The following is a 24,972-nucleotide window of genomic DNA, read 5'->3' as shown; positions in this document are numbered from 1 at the left end:
CAAAAAATGAGAAATAAGATACTAATTCACTCTATCTGCATAAAGCTCCCTGCCACACCTGTGGGTTTGGTGCCATTGTTGAAATGAATAATGATATGCCTTTATATAACAAAGATAGTGCTTTGTGATCAGTTACCATTGTATATTCCTGAGAACAGCTCTGCATGTGGGTTTGGCATTCATTTACCATCTACTTTATAATATGTTATTACAAATATAATTATTCAACAGTAAGTGATACATCAAAGTTTTCAGTAAATGTAATAGTAAATAAATCTAAGGGCAGGCAACAATACACTGAAACACTGTTAGCTTACTGGAGAAGAGTTGCAATTAATCACACTGACAAACTAAGGATTTAATGTAAGGAGACATTTCACATGGCAAATGAAGAGAAAATTATCCAGTAAAACCTTAATTTGTGTCAAAGTTGACTGTCATGGTGGCCAGAGAACCAAATAAAAGAAGTAATCTTGGCAGTGGATCTGGCCTTTATCCAGATTGGGGATGTACCAGAAAATAGTTCTGAGAACTGGCATATTTGACACATTGTAAAATTTATTTTTCAATATAGTTATCTTTAGGGTGAATTTTCCAAGCCGCGGTGTCAAAATTAACTAGAGATTTCAGTGTTGAGCTTGAGGCTGTTGAACACTAATGCCTGCTATTTGGTGTTCTAGAAAATTATCTGTAAAATTTAACTGGCTACTAATAGAATACAAAACAGAGTAAAATTATTTCTACAAATTATGAGACAATCTAATAAGATTCTAAGTATATATGCACTAAGTATATATGTATGGAGCCAGTGGTTCACACTGGTGTAACTCTTGGGAGGCTGCAAGCAGAAGTCTTTAAGAAATGTACTCACTGCCTTACATTTGAAACTGTAATCCCTCTGTACATCACTTTAACAATAAAGAAATGAAAAAAATGCTTAATGTTACTTAAAAAGGAAAAGAATCTCATCTCTAATTAACCACCAAAAATCTGGAAGTAGAGCTGTGGCTCAAGTATTAGAAAACTGTCCTTGAAGCAGAACTTCTGCAGGGCAAAGGACATAGCTTGCAAGATAAACAGAAAGCCCAGAGATTGGGAAAAGATCTTTACCAGCCATACAATGGACAAAGGCCTCATATCTAAAATATATGCAGAAATAAAAAAATTAAATTTCTCCAAAAGAAAACCATAAAGAACCAACAGCCCCCTCAACAAGACTTAAAAAGAGACTTCTCTGATGAGGAAATGAGAATGGCCAAGAGTCACATGAAAAAGTGCTCTACATCATTGGCCATAAAAGAAATGCAAATCAAAACAACATTGAGATTCCACCTCACCCCAGTAAGAATGTCCTTTATCAAGAAAACTAGCAATAACAAATATTAGAGGGGATGTGGCCAAAAGGGAACCCTACTTCCTTGTTGGTGGGAATGTAAACTGGTTCAGCCACTCTGGCAAGCAGTATGGAGATTCCTCAGAAGGCTAAACATAGGGCTTCCCTATGACCTAGCAGCCCCACTTTTGGGCATCTACCCAAAAGACCACAAACAAGAACACACTAAAGCCACCAGCACAATTTGTCATAGCACAATTTGTCATAGCTAAAATATGGAACCAACCCAGATGCCCCTCAGTAGACAAATGGATCAGGAAAATGTGGTACTTATACACAATGGAATTTTATGCCTCTTTCAGAAAGAATGACATTACCCCATTCATAAGGAAATGGAAGAACTTGAAAACAATTATACTAAGTGAAGTGAGCCAGACCCAAAGAAACATGGACTCTATGGTTTCCCTCATAGGGAATAATTAGCACAGGTTTAGGCTAGTCACAGCAGAGGATCACAAGAGCCTAATAGCTATGCTCCTATGAGTGCATAAGATAATAAGTGAAATGAACTTCATGTTATGGAAACGAGTGTTATATCACTGTTGTAATGACTTTCAACATGCCTTGTGAAACTGTAGCTTCTTTTGTTGATGATCCTCTTGTATCCCTTCCTGTGGTTGTACTCGGGCTATCACTGTATCTCATCTGAATACACTGGATACTGTATATACAGGTATTAGAACTAGGGAAGTGAAAGGGAATATCAAAATGGAGAGATAGGGCTGGGGATATAGCCTAGTGGCAAGAGCACTTGCCTCATATACATGAAGCCCTGTGTTCGATTCCCCAGCACCACATATACAGAAAACGGCCAGAAGTGGCGCTGTGACTCAAGTGGTAGAGTGCTAGCCTTGAGCAAAAAGAAGCCAGGGACAGTGCTCAGGCCCTGAGTCCAAGGCCCAGGATTGGCAAAAAAAAAAAAAAAAAAAAAAAAAGGAGAGACAAAGGATAAAAAGACAAAGGACTCCAAAAGCAATACTTGCAAAACCATTTGGTGCAAACCAACTGAACAACTCATGGGGGGAGAGGGGAAAGGGAAAGGGGGAAGGAGGAATGAGGGAGGAGGTAACAAACAGTACAAGAAATGTACCCAAGGCCTAATGTATGAAACTGTAAACTCTCTGTACATCAATTTGACAATAAAATAAAAAATATATTAATTAATTAACTTAAATTCAGAGACCTGAGTTCAAACCTCAGGATTAGGGGGCATCTATTAGATGCCTGCACATGTCTAAAAACAAGGGTTTGGGCTCATTAAAGTAGTTTAAAAAGCAGGTTAAGCAGTTCTTTAGCTGCTAGTTGCTTGATTTCATGTTTGTTTTAGAGCTCTGATTTTTTTTAACTTTCTTATAGTTTCATTCTATGAAGCATTTATGAAATGTGTAGAAAATTACTATGTCAGCTGTGACCTCCAAATGATAATTTAACCTTCTCACCATTCCAAGACATTTTTTTTCTCAAGAAGAGAAAACAGATTTTACCCTTTCCTTGAGAATCATAGACTTCACTGACAGATCCCCCTTCCGCCACCCTCCAGCCCTTACGCTAATACCCACCTCCACCAGGAGTATATTATCTGGCAACTTTGAAGTACATAGTTCAAATAGAATTACTCTAATAACAGTCCTGGCAAGGTCCATGTGAGTATGTCTCATCTAACTTGGTTATTCTCCTTAGATTCAAAATTATAGTCTGCAAATTGAAAATTATATATAGACATTTCAAGGCAAGACCATAATTCTAGGCTTTTAACTCTTGTTTTTTCCGATCCAATAAATCACACTCAAAGTAGGCCTGATACTGTACTGTCCTTTACCTCTCAGGAGAGCCCTAAGTCAGATATGGATAAAGAGACCTTAAGATTCCATGGGTATTTACTCACTGTTTTCCTATAGAATATTCACTAGAAAAATACTGACACTCCTCTGGGCCTATGGGCTCAGTGGCTCACCTGCACAGTGCCTTCAGAATTAGGCTTCTGTCCTTCACATATCAACAAGGACCAGGGAAGCTCTATGTCAGAATGCATGCGGTGTCCTCCACTCAAGATACACTCAGACTCCTGTGGCATACCCTACGGTTACTGTGTATGATTTTGGTACACTAGATATGGTATATATGCCTACCTGATCTAGGGAAGGGAAAGAAAAATGAGGGTGTAAAATATCACAAGAAATGTATTCACTACCTTATTATGTAACTGTACCCCCTTTGCACAACACCTTGTCAATAAAATTTAATTAAAAGAAAAAGATACACTCAGAGTAGTGAAGAAGGGTCTCCAATTCATGGCTTCCTTCATTACCATGCCTTCCTTCACAGCTGAGGTCACCTAGAATGATTTATATTCCTTCTAGAGCCAGGCTTTACAAACTGTGGGTCACAAGTTTGGACTGCACCACCTTGCCAACCTATTTTAAGTGAATGGATGGAAACAGATGACACAGTAAGCACAGAATAGGAAAGAACTGAACAGACTGAAACCAGGTAGTTCATACATTTACAAGCTTCATGAAACTTTTTTTCCGAGAGTTTGAGTGTGTCATTCACATTATAAACTCATTTTTTTCTATGGTTTTTGTTTGAAGAGTTTCATATTAGGACTCCAGACTAGATCTGATTCCTTCACTGTCCTGGAATTGACATATTTATGGAAACTGGATAAGCTTGGGCTGATCCTGACAAATGATCAATGATTCTGTCATACTATTTCTCACTTCCTGTTTTTTTCCCTTCTCTTATAAAGCAGTCCTAGAAATGCCACTCACAGGCAGATTTGCCTGAAAGTCACAACCCTAAAGTGTTTGTCAAGCCTTCCAGCAGTCCCTGATGCTACAGTATAGCCCATATCTCTTTCTATACCTTTTCTGCCTTTTTAGGGGGTGAGAAACACTGGACATACAAGTTTAGCTCTTAGTGTTATTTGAAACTGTAACACTTCACTTTAGTCCTGCAAACATTTGAAACTAGAATTTAACTTTTATTCATTTTATGCAATGAATAAATGATGAGCAAGATTCATCTCTATACTCTTGAGATAATGGTTTGGGGGACTCATTGGCTAGTAGGGGCTCACACAGTGCATACAAGTGTACATCACATATTGAGGTTTTCCTAGAGAAATAGTCAATAGGAAAACAGATATCAATTACATATATAACATGTATAGATATGTATACACATATGAATAGTTATACTAAGAAACCTACTATAAAGTATTGACTGAGAGTACTTCAAAGAGTTGGGAGCTAACAGTAGATGGAGAGTGGATCCCAGCCTTTAAAGACATGAGAACTAGGAATGCTGGAGGATGGAGGAAACTCAAGCCGCAGCTCAGCCAATGAAGCAAACAGAAGGAGAAGCCTTTCCATTTTCTTCACATTTTTGTTCTATATCTCCAAAAATGGGGACATCCAGACTGTAGTTTGTATATGACCTATGAAATCATTTGATACATGACAGACACGTTTGCTTTCTGTATGCTTCCCATTGGCTATCTGTGGCTGTCTGCCTGTACTGACAACTTTGTATGGCCCAAGAATGGTGTTATAAATATTGAAATAATGAAACCATGATGGAAAGAACTTTTCCCACATCTGAACCCTCAGTGAACCCATTGGATGCTCACCCATAATGGTGAGGGCCATCTAATTTCTTCAGTCCACAAATTCAAATGCTGATCTCTGAAACATTCTTAGAGACATAAATGGTAATAGTTTAATCAGATATCTAGGCAAATCTTAGCACAGTCAACTTGCCATATAAAATTAGCTAGATGTAATTATTGAGTAAGTTGGAGGCTTACAAATGCTGTAAGGAAAAGAAAGAGAGAGAAGGCGAGGAAGAAAAGATTCTTACAGATCTATTTTAAATAGGTTTGTCAGAGAGTTTTCCATGGCAATTTCAATGTGATGGGATTTCTTCAACATTTGAAGTGAAAAAAAATAAGATTGGGACTACATACAAGACAAGTGAGCCAAATTTACCAATATAAGCTAACAAAACAAGATGTAGGGTTTCCTTTTAACAAACCTAATCCACAGGCTTTGTGGGTACCTATTTTAGCCATGCTGACTGGTTCTGTGGTGCACTTTCCTGGAGACTTTTCTGTCCTGTGTTTTTGGTTAGGGCTTACCTTGTTAGGAAAGATGGGGGAAACCATCAGTATTTTCTCAGCTAAAGTGGCTGTGATCACTGAAACTACTTGCCTCTAAGCTTTAGTTCCTCTGAAAATAAAGACCTATATTTTAGAAATAAGACCTTAGATAATTTTTCTTTATCTTTTTGGTGTCTTTGTAATTTAAAAAAATAACACATTCTTGTTGTGAGAACCAGCAAATATCTTTAACTAATAACTTTGGTCATCTATGTTCTTTGTTTGACACTGATAAGTTTGTTTTAGTTGCACATCCTAAGTTAGCTAGAATCTGGAGGTCAGTGAAGTAAAATTAAAACAAGTCCTTTAGAAGATTGTAAACGCAGTATAAAGGTCTGCCCCAAGTCAATGAAGTGTGATTTCTGTAATAAAGTCATCATTGTTGCCGCTGGGATACTGACTGACTGCAATTACAAAGAAAACAGATAATAGAGCACTTGGCTTTCTTTAAAAATGGCAATTAGATTCACTAAAATCATGGTTTCCACTGAAAAAAATAAAGGCATGATATTCTTGATGGAATCTAACTCCACTGTAGGCTTTCTTCATGACAGTGGTACTGAATGTAGAGAGGAAGGAACCAGGGACCAAGTTTAACCTTTAAAAGAAAAGAAGGTACCTTGAATGAGTCATTCACTTCCTCCAGCTAAGTTTTGACTCAAAGTTCCTATGCTATCAAGGTACTACTTTCTGCAAGTAATTTCTACTAACACCTTTTCAAACTACTTTGCTTTCTCATATTAGAGGTTTCTGGTTAAGATCTGAAGAGCTTTGATGATTTGATTTTTTTTTCTTCCCTATTGGTTGGTTTCTGTTTTGTTTCAGTGATATGAAGGTTTGAGCTTACGGCCCTCTACTTACTAAGCTAGCACTCTAACACTTCAAACCACCCCTCCTTTTTTTCTTAGTTGTAATAATAGATCATACAATCACAAAATGTATCATTTAGCTATTTTCACTGCATAGTTCCATATTAATATTGTGTGCTTGCTCCTTACTTTCTCATTCCACCTGTCCCTTGGTTTTGGATCCTTGGCCATCCATGCCTTGTTAATAGAAATGGACAAGGTGAGGGAGACTTCCACAAAAGTATAGCTTGTGAAATAAGAAACTGAAGTGATTTTCATTAGCTGGAATATTCATTTTCAATTTGCCAACTGTAATTCATATAAACTAGATAAAGCATGCTCCTCCCTAACTTTTACTTCCATCACTTACTCCCATCCTCCCTTCTCCTTTCACTATGCTCCAAAGGATGTAAAACACATCTTGTGAGAGGGAGATGAACAGTACACCTAGTTGCATTATTGAGACTTTGCATCATTATGACAAACACCTATTGCAAATAACTTAAAGGGAGAAAAGATGTATTTGGGCTCATAGTTTCAGAAGTTTTCATAGTCATTGCCTGCATTGATGCTCAGTCCATGAGAGGCAAACATTATGGCCATAGAGTTATGTAGAAGAGGAGGCAGCTCACCTCATGGTGGACAGGAAGCAGTGAGTGAGTGGGCTTTAGAGACCAGATTCTAGACCTTTTTTTCAAAGGCACTAGGGACTTACTTCCTCCAAGCATGCCCACCTTCTAAAGTTGTCATAATCCCCAAATTAGTCCTACCAGCTGAGTACCACATTTTCAACCCATGCACTCCTGGACATTTCATGTTCAATCCATAACACTGGTGAAGTTTTTAAGTTTCAGAGATTCTACCTTGCCTGCATTCCTTCTACAATCATATAACCTGATGATGGTTTGGGGGATTTTTTTGTTTGTTAAGAAAAGCTTCTAAGTTTTATAAGCTTTAGGCCTATAACATCAAGTTGTGCTGCTGGATCTATTTCTTCTTTCTGAAATCACATTATTGTTATACTGCTGGAAAGCCAGTGTATTGCTAAGTATACTGAACTATTTATGACTGGCTTTCTTTCTTGAACAGTTTCTAAAGTGCCAAGCTATCACACTTTTTCTGCAGGGTACCACAATGTGGGCCATGGGTATTTCTCATTAGTACCAAAAGGCATTGTTGGCTTTTCCAACAGGTTCTGTGAGCACACAGCACCCGGTTTTCTGGAGGCCCTTATAAAAGCGTGGAGACCAGACCAGATTCTGGTAACTAGGTCCTGTTTGTATAAAATAGGCCTGTTCTATCATGTTTTACACAATACAAACAGAAATCTATACCTACGTGGTGTAAGTAAAGAATGACATTGCCAAAGTTGATATTTAATCTTTGAAAACTTTGTGAGCCCAGCTTAGACAGACTAATCTCAGAGGGAAAATCAGAGATTTCTGATACTTTTTTTTTTGCACAAAACTTCTTGAAGTAAGTTTCTGTTTTAATATATACATATATACACACATACTATGCTTTTCATTTGTGCATATATACACACATATGTATTTATATATGCATATATACTATGCTTGTCATTTGTGCTTAGAATATATCCTCCAAGGATAAGAGCGGGGGTGGCTATAGATGCAAGTGTTTATGCATGGATCTATGTGCACTCAGCCACAAATTTTTGTTATCACTGGGCACCAACGCTTTTTAAGTGCAGAAAAAGCAATTCCCAGGGCTAGTAATGTGCCTTAGCAGTAGACTGCTCACCTTACATGCATGAAGCCCTGGGTTTGATTCCTCTGCACTACAAAAAAAAAACAGAAAAAGCCGGAAGTGGTGCTGTGGCTCAAAAGGTAGAGTACTAGCCTTGAGTAAAGAGAAGCCAGGGACAGAGCTCAGGCCCTGAGTTCAAGCCCCAGGACTGGAAAAAGATAGAAAGAAAGAGAGAAAGAGGATGTGAGGGCGGTCGGGCTGGGTCATCTGTCACCCCATTGATGACCAGGGTTGATTCGGCTGATCTGGCTGGCTAGGCGGGTGTCCCCTTCCTCCCTCACCACTCCATGTCCGTCCCTCCCGAAGCTGCGCACTGGGTCGAAGAGGACGACCATCCCCGATAGAAGAGGACCGGTCTTCTGTCAAGGGTATAGGAGTAGCTGTGCTCCCCTGCTAGAACCTCCAAACAAGCTCTCAAGAAAGAGAGAAAGAGAGAGCAAAATAGAGAGAAAGATAGAAAGACAGAAAGAGAGAAAGACAGAAAGAAAGAGAGAGAAAGAGAGAAAGACAGAGATAAAGAGAAACAGAGAAACAGAGAGAGAAAGAAAAGAAAGAAAGAAAGAAAGAAAGAAAGAAAGAAAGAAAGAAAGAAAGAAAGAAAGAAAGAAAGAAAGAAAGAAAGAAAGAAAGAAAGAAGGAAAATAAGTGGTTTGGTTTTTTTTTTTGGTTTTTTTTTTTTTTTTGGTTTTTTTTTTTAAAGGCAGGGCTGGGGATATGGCCTAGTGGCAAGAGTGCTTGCCTCCTATACATGAGGCCCTGGGTTCAATTCCCCAGCACCACATATACAGAAAATGGCTAGAAGTGGCGCTGTGGCTCAGTGGCAGAGTGCTAGCCTTGAGCAAAAAGAAGCCAGGGACAGTGCTCAGGCCCTGAGTCCAAGCCCCAGGACTGGCAAAAAAAAGCAATTGCCATACTTAGTCACAGATTATGATTTCTAAATACCATTCTCCCTCCCCACAAAGAAATCAGGACTGGGGATAATGAATGTTTCAAATACCTGAAGTCAATCAATAAGCAACTAAGTGCTAGTAGAATATTAAGGACATAACATAAGACACAGAGACCATCCAGAATTTGCCTGGGCTAGTTCAAACATCAAAATGAATAATAGTAATAGAAAATAATCTGTAGAGTAAAATAGGAACCTATGAGTCTGTATTATAAAAATAAATGAATAAACATTTGAAAGACAAAAGTATACTTACCTATTTCCAAGTAATGCCATGCAAAATTATTATTATTGCCAAGTGTCTTTCTGTACAGAGGACACTGTTGTAGTGATTGAACTGGACCCAAGGATAGTAGACATAATTCAATGTTAGCCTTTGACTTGATTACATTGTATCTACATTTAAAAATGTTACTGTAGGGCTGGGGATATGGCCTAGTGGCAAGAGTGCTTGCCTCATATACATGAGGCCCTGGGTTCGATTCCCCAGCACCACATATACATAAAATGGCCAGAAGTGGCGCTGTGGCTCAAGTGGCAGAGTGCTAGCCTTGAGCAAGAAGAAGCCAGGGACAGTGCTCAGGCCCTGAGTCCAAGGCCCAGGACTGGCAAAAAAAAAAAAGGGGGGGGGGCTGGGGATATAGCCTAGTGGCAAGAGTGCCTGCCTCGGATACACGAGGCCCTAGGTTCGATTCCCCAGCACCACATATACAGAAAACGGCCAGAAGGGGCGCTGTGGCTCAAGTGTCAGAGTGCTAGCCTTGAGCGGCAAGAAGCCAGGGACAGTGCTCAGACCCTGAGTCCAAGGCCCAGGACTGGCCAAAAAAAAAAAAAATGTTACTGTAGAAAATACACATCAGAATACTCAGAAGGTAATGGAAGATCAAATTAGCAGCTTCCAATTTGTCCATTAAAAAATAATCGCCTTGTCAGGCAGTGGCAACTCATTCCTGTAATCCTAATACAAGAAGCTGAGATCTGAGGAATAAGGTTTGAACCCAGCTTCATCAGGAAAGTCCATGCAACTCTTTTTAACCACAAAAATGTCAGAAGTGGAGCTGTAGCTCAGGTGGTAAAGCACTATCCTTGAGCACAAAAGCTCAGAGACAGTGCCCAGGCCCCCAGTTCAAGCCCTAGGACTGGCACCTATTAGTACTACTACTAATACTACTACTAATAATAATAATAACCCCCTAGTCAGGTGCTGGTGACTCAGCCTGTAATCCTAGCTTCTTGGGGGGTTGAGATCTTAGTATACTTGTCTGAACTCAGCTCCAGCAGGAGGATCCATGAGACTCTTCTTTCCAACTAATCAGAAGTGGAGCTGTGGTTTAAGTGATAAACACACCAGCCTTAAGCAAAAAGCTGAGGCACAGAACTTAAGCCCTGGGTTCAAGCCCCAGAAACACACACACACACACACACACACACACACACACACACACACACACACACACCCCAAATGTGATTATTATTCTGTACTTGCAACTTTCATATAAGCTCCAAAACAAAATTAAGTTAAACTATAGATAAAGTTCTCTTAAGCTATTCACATTTTCTTGGCATGTGACAGTTGGAGGTATTGATGACAGTGGGAACATAGGGATATAAAAGTATGTCAGGGGTATGTCTGACTCAATATCTTCCAGCAGCTTGCAAATGCATTTCACTTGTGGGTGCTAAGTTCTTATTCACCTTTTAAATTGAGTATAACTTGTCATTGCAATACCATAATTTCTATAATGTTACTCTAAAATGCAAGTATGAAAGGAAAATGTGGAAGAGATGTGGAAATGATAGTAACACCCTTACCTTTAAAAAAGTCTGTTTTGAGACTGATCGCTTCACTCAGCTCTGAACTATTGACAATAAATTTTGGTGTCTTCTCAGTCAGAAAAGAAAGGCAAACATACTTTTCCATCTTTCTCTCTCTGTGTCTCTGTCTCTGTCTCTCTCTCTCTCTCTCTCTCTCTCTCTCTCTCACACACACACACACACACACACACACACAAATTATGTAATTTCAATTGTAAATTCTTGGTTGTAATATGCTAATTTCAAGAGTGTGTTGTGGCCTATATTTTCTGGCAGAACAATATTTTGTGATGGTATTTGCACTACTCCCAACTCCATATTTTCTTCTGATGCTTCCTAAATAGTCCAGCAGGTGGCAGGCAAGGAGAAGAACAGGCAGGTCTTAACATTCCCAGTCCACAGGTCAACCTGAAGACCCATTTGGAAAAGGATAGAATGTAGACTCAAATAGGTGTCTTCTCTTTCATGGCACTAAGAACAACATTCCCAAGGTTATTTTCTCAAGATGAGTACTTACTCATGAAGTAAGAAAATAGCCAAAAGTAATTGTGTGTATGCATGTGTGTGTATTCTGAAGCCCTAAATTATATTTTTTTTCTTTATGATTTTTAGAAATTCCACTGATTCTCTATCTCTTCGCCCTGATTTCTATGACATGGCTTTGGGGAGGACTGCATATGGCCTACAGACACTTCTGGATGTTGGTTCTCTTTGTCATTTTCAACAGTCTGCAGGTAAGCCTTACAGTTTGATTACTGATAACATGCATTTTATTAAGGCAAAAATGTAACAGGGTCCATATAAAGATTTAAGCCAGGCTCAGTGAATTATATTTGAAATCCTACCTACAGAGGAGGATTATAGTTCAAAGCCAACATGGACAAACAGTAAGGTGGTCTTTGGAAGGGATTGTCTTTGCTTGAGGCAGCAATAATAAAAAGTATGGGAGCCAGGCAATGGTGGCTCATGTCTATCATCCTAGCTTCTCAGGGGGCTGAGATCTGAGAATCTAGGCTCAAAGCCAGCCTGATCAGAGAAGTCCATGACACTATTATCTCCAATTAACTGCAAAAAGCTGGAAGTGGAGCTATGGCTCAAGTGGTAGAGCACTAACTTTGAACACAAACTCAAACAGCACCCAGGCCCAAAGTTCAAGCCCCAGGACTGGGGGGGGGGGGGAATATAGACTACTTTGGGGGGCTGCTTATAGAGAAAACAGTGAGTGTCAAGGAAAGTTAAATCTGTAATTGAGCTAGTCATCAAAGAATAAATAAACTCCAAACCTTGAGATTATTACAATGGCAGCCTGAGTAACCTATTGAAGCATATTGCAGGAAAATGGTCATGGGAGTTTGTGTGAAAGTTTATAAATAAATGAAGATTGATAAGCATTTTACTGCATTTCACTAGAAGATATAAAAAATATACTCTCATTCTTTAAGGACCTTATTACAAACTAAGTATAAGTAGAAACTGAAACTACTTCAAGTTCCTGTTTAATGAGTGTAAGCTAGCCCAAAGCCATCAGTGTTATGTGTCTTATGTGCCTTACCAAGTACTCAGACCTAAAGACAAACATATGAGGAAATCCTCAGAAATGATCACTTCTCTAGCAGTCACTGGGGTTTTCTTCATGCATAAACTGCCTCAAGTCTTCAAGTTAAGCATTTACTGAGAGGCAAGCATTTTCAAGTCTGTTCTGTGAAGACCTAATAGGTACTGTTTTTGTTTTTATTGGCCTTCATGTTTCTTTACTAGTTCTTATCGACACCTGTGACCACAAAATTACATATGTGCCTTGTGCTTGCCAATAATATTTTGCTGGGGGGGAGGGGGTTGCTGCTTGTTTTATTTTAAAATAATGATTACCATGATGATATAACCCCCATGAGACTGATGAACAAAAAGTATATTTCTACAATATTCTCATTTATAAATGTTTATGATGGTACATTTTAAATGAGGAAATCTTGATAACTTGAAATATTATCAGAAATTTATCAATCACTGAGAAGTCAAAGTGGAGCTAGCATACTTGTAATACATTTGAGTAGTTGAAAGAATATACATGACGTGGATGCACATAATGGCTGGGATACCCAGCTCCTCAGGAGCCAGAGTTTGAGAGAACTGCAATTCAAGGGCTAACCTGAACAAACATACAAGATCCAAAATATAACTAAAGTTAAAAAGGACTGTGGTTGTAGCTCAAGTAATAGCAATAGCTCAAGTGATAGCTAGCAAACATGAAGCACTGAGTTCAAACTCCAGTACCTTGACTAAGAGAGAGAAAGAGAAAGGGAAAGGAAATGAATGATAAATATTTTGTAGCATGGTAAGTGCAATACCTGTGAGAAAGAATCATCATTCTAAATATGTCTATTATTGTTTCTTGTATTTAGTAAACTCCATTACTCCCTGTAAAAATAAGCAATTCCTGGGAAACAAAACTTGTCTCAAATTCTTATTGTTTTATACTTATTCCTTACATCCTTTTATTAATTATTTATGCTAAACATTTATATCTTTATTACTTATATACTTACAGTTATTTCTAAAGTTAAACTATTGAACATCAAGGATGAGCTGAGTGTAGAGAAGAAAGATAGAAACAACCTTCAAATTGGTTCCCTAGGAATTGTTTCCTAAACTGGGTAGCCACTAGGTGACATGTCAGCATAGCCATGATTATTGTGTTTTTAGTACTTTCTGATAATCCACTTAATATGAAGCAAACACATCGTAACACTTGCTGTGCTTATTTCATGCCACAATAGAGACTCCAGCTTTCTTTCAAAAAAGAGGAAGCAGTTTCATGGTGACTTGGCTGTAAAGCCCAAATTCCAGAGGCCAAAGGGCTCTCTAACTTGGGTCAAAGAGCATGGAGTGTGGCTGCTACCACCACATTCACCTCCTTCCAACTTTCCATTCCCAATAGGAAAATGGCTGGGTTCCATCAGGAACATCCTGCAGATGGATGAATCCCTGCCTTGGGTCACACCCTATGCAGGAAGTGGTCAAATGTAACTCGCCCTCTAGACAGCCCTGGGTCATGAGCCGATTTCAATGGTGTAAAGAGTCAGGTTGATCTCATAAAAACCACATGGCTGGAGAGAAACTAAACCCATTTCCCCTAAACTCAGGAACAAGACAAGGATGTCCACTCTCCCCGCTTCTATTCAACATAGTGCTAGAATCCCTACCCATAGCATTAAGGCAAGAGGAGGACATCAAAGGGATCCACATTGGTAAAGAAGAAATCAAACTATCCCTATTCGCAGATGACATGATCTTATATCTGAAAGACCCAAAAAACTCAGTCCCCAAACTTCTACACCTCATAAACCATTTTGGCAAAGTAGCAGGATACAAAATCAACCCACAAAAAACAGCAGCTTTTCTGTATACCCGCAATGTACTAGCAGAAAAGGAAATTACAGAAATAATACCATTTGCAATAGCTAAAAAAAAAAAGAATGAATTACCAAGGGATTAACCTAACTAAAGACATGAATGACCTATTTAATGAGAACTATAAAAATCTAAAAAGGGAAATCAAAGAGGACACAAAGAAATGGAAAGACCTCCCATGCTCATGGGTAGGCAGAATCAATATAGTGAAAATGGCCATATTGCCCAAAATGTTATACAAATTCAATGCAATCCCCATCAAGATCCCAGCTATATTCTTCACTGAAATAGAGAAAGCAACCCACTAAATTCATATGGAACAACAAAAGACCTAGAATAGCCAAAGCAAATCTAGGCAAAGGAAGCAGCACAGGAGAAATCACAATACCAGACTTCAAGCTCTATTATAGAGCCATCATAACAAAAACAGCCTGGTACTGGCATAAAAACAGACCTGAAGACCATTGGAATAGGATAGAAGACACAGAAATAAAGCTTCATTCTTACAGTCAGCTGATATTCGACAAAGGAGCTAAAGACATACAATGGAAAAAACATAGACTCTTCAACTACTGGTGCTGGGAAAACTGGGCAGCCACATGTAGAAAACTCAAAGTAGACCCTAGCCTATTGCCATGCACCAAGATCAACTCAAAATGGATTAAGGACCTCAACATCAGACCTGAATCCTTGAAACTATTGAAGGACAGAGTAGGAAGGATGCTAGAACTTATAGGCACAGGTAGGAACTTCTGAACATAGTCCCAGGGGCACAACAGATAGGGGAGAGACTTGACAAATGGGACTACTACAAAACAAAAAGTTTCTGCACAACTAAAGACATAGCCACCAAACTAGAAAGACAGCCAACCATATGGGAAAGGATCTTCACCAGCACAGCAACAGGCAAAAGGCCTAATATCCATCATCTAGAGAGAACTCAAAAAACTAAGCCCCTCCAAACCCAGTAAACCACTTATTAAATGGGCAAAGGAGCTAAAGTGAGACTTCACAGGAGAAGAGATAAAAATGGCAAAGAAACATATGAGGAAATGTTCAACATCCCAGGAGTAAAGGAAATGCAAATAAAAACAACCCTGAGATACCACCTCACCCCAGTTAGAATGGCCTATACTCTGAACTCAGGCAACAACAAATGCTGGAGGGGATTCGGGGAAAGAGGAACCCTTCTCCACTGTTAGTGGGATTGCAAATTAGTACGACCACTTTGGAGAATAGTATAGAGGTTCCTCAAAAAGCTCAGCATAAACATACCCTATGACCCAGTCATACCACTTCTAGGCATCTATCCTGAATAACAGGTGTCAGGATATCATAAAGACATCTGCATATCCATGTTTATCATTGCACAATTTACAATAGCCAAAGTATGGAAACAACCCAGATGCCCCACTACAGGTGAAAGGATCCAAAAAATGTGGTACCTATACACAATGGAATACTACGTAGTGATTAGAAATGATAAAATATTGGTATTTGCAGGGAAATGGTCAGAACCTGAACAAATAAGGTTGAGCAAGACAAGCCTAGAACACAGAGAACAAAGGGGCATGGTTTCCTTGGTACATGACTGTTAAGGAGGAAAGAGGACAGTAGAGACTAGGTCTGCAAAACAACAAAATAACAGCCAACCAAAATAACAGCTGTCCATTGTAATTCTTGTACTTGACTCCATTTCTGACTAGACCAAGGATGCATATTGTCCATCTGCTAGCAGTATCCATTTATCATAACTGTATTGCTCTCCACTGTATGAACATTGTCTGAATATGGCCCACAAGGAATTCATAAGAGACTATATACTATTAATCTAATAACATGTATTTAAAAAAAATAATTTGGATGAGCAGGGAAAACAGACCCCTAATGACAATGTCCACCACAGACAGACTAAAGGAAAGAGCCAGGTTCTAGTGTTGAATAATAATTTTAACACTTTGGAAAAACTTACTCTCATTTTGACATCAAGTTGTATTTTATGTAGATCTTTAAATAAAGTTTATCCTGTTTAAAAAAAAAGAAACAAAACATAAGTTGGAGCCAGGCACAAGTGGCTCACACCTATAATTCTACCTACCAGGAAGCTGAGATCTGAGGATTGAGTTTGAAGCCAGCCTAGGCAGAAAAGTCCATAAGACTCTTATCTCCAGTAAACTACTCAGAAAAAGCCAAAAATGGTGTTATGACTGAAGTAGTAGAGTGCTAGCCTTGTGTACAAAGAGGTTCATGGACAGCATCAAAGCCCAGAGATAAAAAAAAAAAAGTTGGATTTTGTCATTTCTAAATGAGCTTGTACATATGAAACTGTAACCTCTCTGTACATCACTTTGACAATAAATAAATAAAATAAATAAATAAATGAGCTTGTACTAATACTTACAATCCTAAGCCTCTAAAATTGCTTAAGGCAAACTATGTCTAAATTTGTGTAACATAGAATGGAGATCAACACCTGAATGTTATAGCAGGCACTGGTAGAGTCCTACCAACTGCTGCAACCCTTAAATCGCTGCTATCCAAATGATCCTGCCTGTGTCGCCATTTGCAGCCACTAAAGTTCAATCCATCTCCAGACTTCTGCTAGTCCTTCGGCTAGTCAGGGAGCTTGCAGGACAAATGTCCTGATACTTCAATTTAGGCATGTCCTTGCCACATTCAATATTAGGTATACTGCACATCACTCCTAGCTATGGTTATGTTCCAAAATATGTCTGTGTTGAACCTGAGCCAGTCAGATTCTAACTGACATATAGCATTTATGTCAGGTTTTCTTCTAAGTGTCTCTCTCGATCCAAATTGTTCTGCCTGGAAGTTTTGTAACAGGCAGGAAATTCCATGGAATGTGATGAAGGCAGTCAGTGAGTGGTAACAGGTGTGAGCTTCCTGGAGATGGTAGAAAAATATGTTTTCATACTCACAGAATCAGCTCTCCAAACACTGAAACATGTTCCTCTTAGGCTGTATACACTGACACAGAGTGGGATTTTGCACAGCGTCAGGATGTGATCTTCATACATCAGTTATCAGATCCAGTCTCCAAAGGTCCATTGACACACTCTCTCTCTCTATCTCTATCTCTCTCTGTGTCTCTGTGTCTCTGTCTCTGTCTCCCTGTCTCTCTGTCTCTGTCTCTGTCTCTGTCTCTCTCTCTCTCTCTCTCTCTCTCTCTCTCTCTCTCTCTCTCTGCATTTGCCTTACACTTGCTCATTGTTCAATCATCTAGTCTCAAGATGTTCCCTGTCAGGTTTTGTTTGCTAGGTTTGTTTTGTTTTTTCTTTTGAAGCATTCTCTCTTTTAGAGAAGGGAATTACAACATGGAATGTGTGGCTAAAAATACAGAGTGCACATTCACACTTCAAGATCAACTGGTTTGAATCCTTTTCATTCTTAGCCCATGCCTCAAACTGCTAAGTAACTGAGAAATAAATGACTCGAAGAGAGAAACGGTATCTTTCTTTTATTAAATTGTTCTTTGGTAGCCTATGGTGTACCTTGAATACTTAGGCAATTTTATCTTGTAGCAAAATTACTGTCTCACTTGCTTGTCCTTCCTCCTGTTCTTCTTTCTGTTTGAACAGTCTTTCCTGTTTTCCGTGAGTCTCTTGTTGGTATATGTATATTGGATTTCAGTTTTATACCAAACCCATCTTTTCTGAAGATGTTTTCCGAAATGAAAATAGCCCTGGAAATATCATAAGAAATGGAACAGATTTCTTTGCTCATGTAGAAGTACTTTCTATCTCAAATGGAAGCTTTATTTTTTTAGTGAGAATTTTCATTTAGCATGTAGAAGGGTGTTGAGTGCAGGTGTCTGCTTAGAAAGAGTACATATTTAATCTTGGCTGCTTCCTATTGAGGATAAACAGCTTCCTATTAAGGATATTTCCTATTGGGAAATAGACATTTTAAATAATCAGTTACAGAGGACTAATTGTTTCAGGGCACTCCCTTTGGGATGGCTTTCCAATAGCCTAGAGTAATAAGAAATGTCACTTTGTTTCCACTGGAGACAAGCACATGAACTATTCATGAAGAGTGCAAAAGCAGTCTTCCCAGAAAACCTTGGAATAAACATGCAGAAGCCAGGGAAGGTTGGATCTCCATCATGGATTTTTCCCAAAGCTATGTTGGAATCAGTGGAAATTAAAAAAAAAAAAAAATCACTGCACTTGTTTTGTCAAGTGAGTTTCAGAGAGTGTAACGAAGACCTCCTGTGCTCTACGAAGGCCTCCTGCTCTGCAAAGGCCTCCTGTGCTCTTCAACACACCCCAATCATTTCCATAATTTTACAGGGGAATAACTGAAGCTGAGAGCAAGAGAAGGTATATTTATTTCATTAGTTTTAATTGTGTGTGGGGGGGGGGTGTCTATATGAGGGCTTGAACTCAGGGCCTGGCTGCCATCTCTTAGTGTTTTTCACTGAAGGCTGGCATTGTACCACTTGGAGCCCCAGTTCTACTTCTGGCTGTTTGGTGGTTAATTGGAGATCAGAGTCTTGCCTAGTCTGGCTTCAAGCCATGACCCTCAGATCTCAGTCTCCTGAGTAGTTAGGGTTACAACCTTGAGCCACTGGCACCGTCAGAGGTATATTTACACTTTTCTGGATTAGTACATATTTTCCTAACACTGTTCATGAGCATCTGAACGAGTCTGCATTTTTGTATTTGTGTGAAATAAACTTACTCCCTTTGAGAGTAAATGACAGCATCCTTTATTGAGGATCAAGCAGACTTCTGCAGACAGGCTATGGGTTGTTCCATTTTTCAATGAACAGGACACCCACTCCCTCTTTGAAACAGTTTTAGGAGGTAAAGCATGTAGTAGGCTGTGAAGCTGGGCTTTACCTGCTTTTCAGATTCTTTGCTTTTGGCTTAACTTGTGAATTTTCTAGTGTGTAAAAGTATATTCTGGCAAGGCACCAGTGGCTGACATCTACAATCCTCTAAAATCCTAGCTATTCAGGAGAATGAGATCTGACGATCAGGGTTTGAAGTCAGCCTAGCAGGAAAGTTCCCGAGACTCTTACCTCCAATTAACCCCAAAAAGCTGGAAGCGGAGTATGGATCAAGTGGTAGAACACTAACCTACCACTTGAGAGCTTAGGGACAATGCCACGGTCCTGTGTTCAAGCCTCAGGGCTGGTACAAAAGAAAACTATTCTGATCTCTTAAATTACTCAAATATTGAGATTGGAAAGTACTCTTATTTTTTCAAATATGTTTAGCCACCTATTTTTCACTAGTATTCTTTAGTGTTGGACTGTTAAATTCTCTCCAGAATGAGCATATAATTAAGTGCCTCTGTTCCAGTGAATAACTCTGAGCTTACTTGTGTTCCAAATATAAGTGCTAATTCTAGCCCTTAGTTAAGTGTTAAGAACTGTGCAGGGCTGGGGATATGGCCTAGTGGCAAGAGTGCCTGCCTCAGATACATGAGGCCCTGGGTTCGATTCCCCAGCACCACATATACAGAAAATGGCCAGAAGTGGCGCTGTGGCTCAAGTGGCAGAGTGCTAGCCTTGAGCAAAAAGAAGCCAGGGACAGTGCTTAGGCCCAGAGTCCAAGCCCCAGGACTGGCCAAAAAAAAAAACAAACAAACAAAAAAAAAGAACTGTGCAAATTAATACGTGAAAACTATATGATGTTTCATAAACATAAAGCATTATACATGAATATGGGAACAGAAATAAATATTTGTGTCAATGACTATAATATTAAAGTATGAGAGACCAGAGAGATGAGATGGTAAAACTGGCCATTGAATCTCCCCCTATACTACCAGTTCTGCCCCTGAATGATCTCAGGACATTTGAAAACAGTAAATTTTTAAGACCGTTTTTTTAAGTTTACTGGAATTGGATAGCTAGATCACTGTAGTTGTCTTAGCAACCTAACCATCTACTGAAAAGTTTTCTAAGGAATTTTTTTTTAATTATGGTTGAAATTTTATTTCAAGAAGATTGGTTGGTAGATACATTAAAATAGAATGTACTTGCCCATGATTTTTTTTATCAGAAAGCAATCAATATCTGATCCTTTTGTAAGTGTAATCCTGCTACTCAGGGGACTGAAACCAAAAGGATCACAGTTTATGGGGTTGGAGGTGTGGTTCAGTTGGTAGAGCGCCAGCCAATGAGCAAAAGCCTCAGGTATCAAGTTCAAGTTTGGTTCCCCCCACCCCCCAAAAAAGGAAGAAGAAAAGGAAGGAAGGAAGGAAGGAAGGAAGGAAGGAAGGAAGGAAGGAAGGAAGGAAGGAAGGAAGGAAGGAAGGAAGGAAATGGATAGCAGTTTGAAGCTCAGGCAAAAAAAAATCTGTGAGACTTCATCTCTAAAATGGCCAACAATAAGCTAGGCTGAAGATGTAACTCAAGTTTTAGAATACCAGCAGAACTAAGCAAGTGTGAAACACTAGGTAACCCACAAAGAAAAAGCAAGCTCCCAAATACACTTCAAATATGTTACCCCTTCAAGTCCTCACAGAACAGAATTCTAGAATTATGGCAATGGCAGTAAATAAAAGAGACTAGAATCTTACTAAATTACTTTTAAAATGGCTGTAAATATTACCTAGCTACAATGGCATACTTTTAACTTATTCACTTTTTTGTGAAGAATTACTATGTGTCCTTGTCACTAATTATACAAAGTTTGACATATATTTAGGTGTTTTGTATCCTATAATTCTGATTCTCTGCAATTTTTGCCATACTAATACAGATATATCTCAACTTTTGATGACATTACATCTTGGATAAACCTATTATATATTGATGATATTGCATGCTGCATTTCATACACAAAACCTAGCAAGGATCATAGCTTAGCCACACCTTCTTTAAACATACTCAGGATGCTTGCGTTAACCTCCAGATAGGCAAAATCACTTAATACAACGCCTAATGCGATGAGTGCTAGGTTTTTTCTGTATCTTATAGTATACTAAAAATGAAATATAGCATCACTGTAAAGTTTTAAAAAATCATAAATCAAATTAAGGACTGTCAACTTTTGTTAATAATATGTCTATTCATGATAAGTCACATTATTAATAATGCACTTACTTTTTGGGATTCTCTTAGAAATGTTCATGCTTGACACAAATTTAAATAAAATAATCATCCTAGGACTTATATTCAAGACTATATTCCTATGAGATTCTTTTGAAAAGGTTAACTTTCTGAAATACCCTTTTGCTATTCTTTTTTCTTGGGGGAGGGGTCAGTCTTTTGGGGCTTGAACTCAGGGCCTAGGCATCATCCCTGACCTCTTTTGTTCCAGGCTAGTGCTCTACCACTTTGGACCACTGCTCCATTTACAGTTTTCTGGTGGTTAATTGGAGATGAAAGTGTCACAGTATTTCCTGTCCGGGATGGCTTCAAATCCTGATCCTCAGATCTTAGTCTCCTGAGTAGCTAGGATCACAGGCATGAGCCACTGGTACCCAGCTCCTTTTACTATTCTTTAATCCAGAAAATTTTACCATGACTTCAAGGTTTAGCTTGTCATTACAGAAAATAAATCTACAAAAGTGTCTCAGATTGACTTACATTTTGTCTCTTCACAAATCTGTGGGATTCCAAACAAGTTTTAATATTTTGAAAAGGCATCTAAGGAGAGAATTTTGATTCCAAATTCATATCATCATAAGGTTATGCTTGAATTTCTCTAATTAGTTCCAACATTACTTTCAATATGTACATCCTTCATTAAAAGGAAGCAGTATGTTACAATTCAATTGGTTCCTATAGGGAATAGAGCTAGCCTACCTTTTTGGTTCTATTCCATACCTATAAGCTCCACTTTAAAATGAATTAGCAGAGCAATATTAGACTAACCTGCTTTAGCATATTCTGCAAATCCAAGAAATACCTACACAATGTCCATCACAGAATCTTACTACAAAATTTTCTGGACTTACTATATTTACCACACATATTTTCCTTGGTTTTAATAAGATGTGTTTGCAGTATAAATCCTCATTATTTTTTCTTCTGGGCTGTGGTATTATTGTTATTTCTGTATAAGTAATTGCAAAATACACTATTTTGCAATTAGCTTCTCCTCATATGCTATCATTTAGTACTTTATTCTTTGGACAAAGTCTATGATGTTTGCTTTTTAATGTCTCTAAATCATGTAAATCAAATATTTTATTAGGAAAAGTAGAATCAGAGACAGAAAGGTCATCTCTACCAAAACAAAACCACATTTTATTTTTTGTCCTTGAAACTTAATTTCCTCATGAGGTCTTTTTTCCCTCCATCATGGAATGCACATTTTTAACAAGATATAAATAGAAACCAAATATAAAATCTGCTTGGACTCTAGCTCTGCTTGTAAAGGTTCAGTGATCTCAGTGGTCACCTCTACTGTTTCAGCCCCAGTTCCTTCACTGACATGGAAGTCCCTGGCTAGTTCTGTCCCCCTGTCCTATGGTGGGGCATGTCCCACTGCCCACCATCCTGAGTTTCTCAGGACTCCTCTCTACCTTCCCACTCCACCCAAGCACAGATACCAAAGTCATTCCATCCCTGTTCTTTCCCTTACACATGCCTTCCTTTTCTGCAAACCTCTTCCTTCTCCACATCTAGAATTCTGTGCAATTCTATACTTCTCATAATTTCCTTCCTTCGTTTATGGGAGCTTCTTCCCCTGCCCAATCACCTTCCCTGTTTTCTGCTTCTCTACATTATTATGTTGCATTGCAAATATCGCCTTTCACACTTATAATTCTCACTACTCTCTAAACTGAGATTCAGAGGATTACAGTTCAGAGCCTTCCAAGGCAGTAAAGTCCATGAAACCACATTTCCATAATAATGGGGCGGGGGAGGACAGTTTCACATCAGGTGTGGCTCACAGGAAAGAACCCCAGCCAAGCCAGCAAATTGAGTGAGTATAAGGCCATGGGTTTAAATCCCAGTAATGCCAGAAGGCAAGAAGGAAGGGGGGGAAGGGAGGGAGGAAGGAAGAAGAAAGGGAGGGAGGGAGAGAGGGAGGGAGGGAGGGAGGAAGGGAGGGAGGGGAAAGAAGGAAGGAAAGAAGGAAGGAAAGAAGGGAAAAAAGTCTTCAAAATCTATCTATCTATCTATCATCTGTCTGTCTGTCTATATCATTCTGGCATTTTGTCAGGCCCTTTGAATTAGTACTTTTGTATCAACAACTTTCTTTGTAGATAATGGGCCAAGTTTGAGAAGTTGACTTGAAAAGTGACTTTTCTTTTTAATTTATTTTCACTTTTTCTAGTTCTCATATGGGGCTAAGACAATCTTTGAGGGGGGAAAAAACAAATATTCTTTGTACAACTATTTTCAAATAGTAAAAACAAATAATACATTTAAGAAAAGTTGGTTACCATACCACTCAAATATGAGCAGTCATGTACATGACCTCTTATAACATCAGCTATGTTTACAGGTCATGCTGACCTATGCTCCAAGCCATCCACTCAGAACTGGGAAGCCTAGCTGTCATAATCAATGCTATAAGACTGTAATTCCCTCATCTAAAGAATGAGTGGAATCACCTAAAGCTTTTAAAGCTTTTAAAGCTTTACCAAACTGAACAGTGTTTGGTACAAAGAAACAGAAAAGTTTTGTACACTTTGTCATTAGTTGTTTTTTGTAAATTTTCACAAGGACACTTGTTCTCTGCTATTTTTTTGTTCCAAGATGGAAAATCTCTGCACTAGCAGGCTACTCGTGGCTGGGTCTGGGGATGAAACAGCAAATAAATACTGGTCCTGAAAATCTTTCAAGTGACTACCTCTGTCTTTGTAGTTGCTCTCTCTGTAAGTTTCATTCTCCCCATCTCAGATTTCTCAGGATTAACATATATAGTATTTGAAACTTTAATTTTGATTTTTAGTGAAACCATTTGCCCAAATGCTACATTTAAGATATTTGAATGACTACACAATAAGTAACAACTCAAGAGATTCAATCACTTCAGGATGAAAGTGATATTGATGATACTGATAATAATTCTTTGTCACTTATTAGATATCATTGGGAAAGTTGGTGAGTTTCTAAGCATCTCTCTGAAAAATGGGGATGATAAGGCAATCTACTGCAAGATAATTGGAAAGAATGAATGATGTAAATAATATAATACAGTTGCTCAATAACTTATGTTGAGGGTTCCATTCCCAACAAACCCATTGTAAATTGAACATTCATTGAATACACTCAACCTACCAAACACCATAGCTTAGTCTGTCCTACTATAAACATGCTTAGAACATTCATATTATCCTGCAATTGGAATAAATCTTTTAACAGACAACCATTTTGCACTAAAGTGCTATGTGCAAAGGCAAAATTTGCAACAATCTCATATTATTTATTAACTTAGTACATTATGGGGAATCAGTTACTTACCTCATAATGCATGGCTGATTAAGATATATTAGCTCTTTTGTCTCTGCTCAGCTATGTAAAGAGTAGGAGGTTTTTGTCCAACATGGCAGGGAACATAGGATAGAGCAGTGCACCTCATATCATGGTGGCCAGGGATGGAGAATGAAGAGTTGAAGGAAGGAAGGTAGAGAAAGAGGGAGGGAAGGAAGGAGAGAGAGAAAGAAAAAGAGAGAGTGGAGAGTCTGAGTC

At 38.7% G+C, this 24,972-nt stretch overlaps 1 protein-coding gene across 1 annotated transcript in view; it reads left to right on the top strand.

The window, feature by feature from the left end:
• The window catches only part of Adgrv1 (adhesion G protein-coupled receptor V1), a 496,777-nt gene that overhangs the window by 422,569 nt on the left and 49,236 nt on the right, over nt 1-24,972 (top strand). The window contains exon 86 of the mRNA XM_048331390.1: nt 11,547-11,668. Coding sequence (XP_048187347.1) covers nt 11,547-11,668 — 122 coding nt within the window. The remainder of the gene's footprint in view (nt 1-11,546; nt 11,669-24,972) is intronic.

Source organism: Perognathus longimembris, chromosome 22, assembly GCF_023159225.1.
Source record: "Perognathus longimembris pacificus isolate PPM17 chromosome 22, ASM2315922v1, whole genome shotgun sequence".
NCBI classification, from domain to species: Eukaryota; Metazoa; Chordata; class Mammalia; order Rodentia; family Heteromyidae; genus Perognathus; species Perognathus longimembris.
This window is presented reverse-complemented; position numbering and strand designations above follow the sequence as displayed.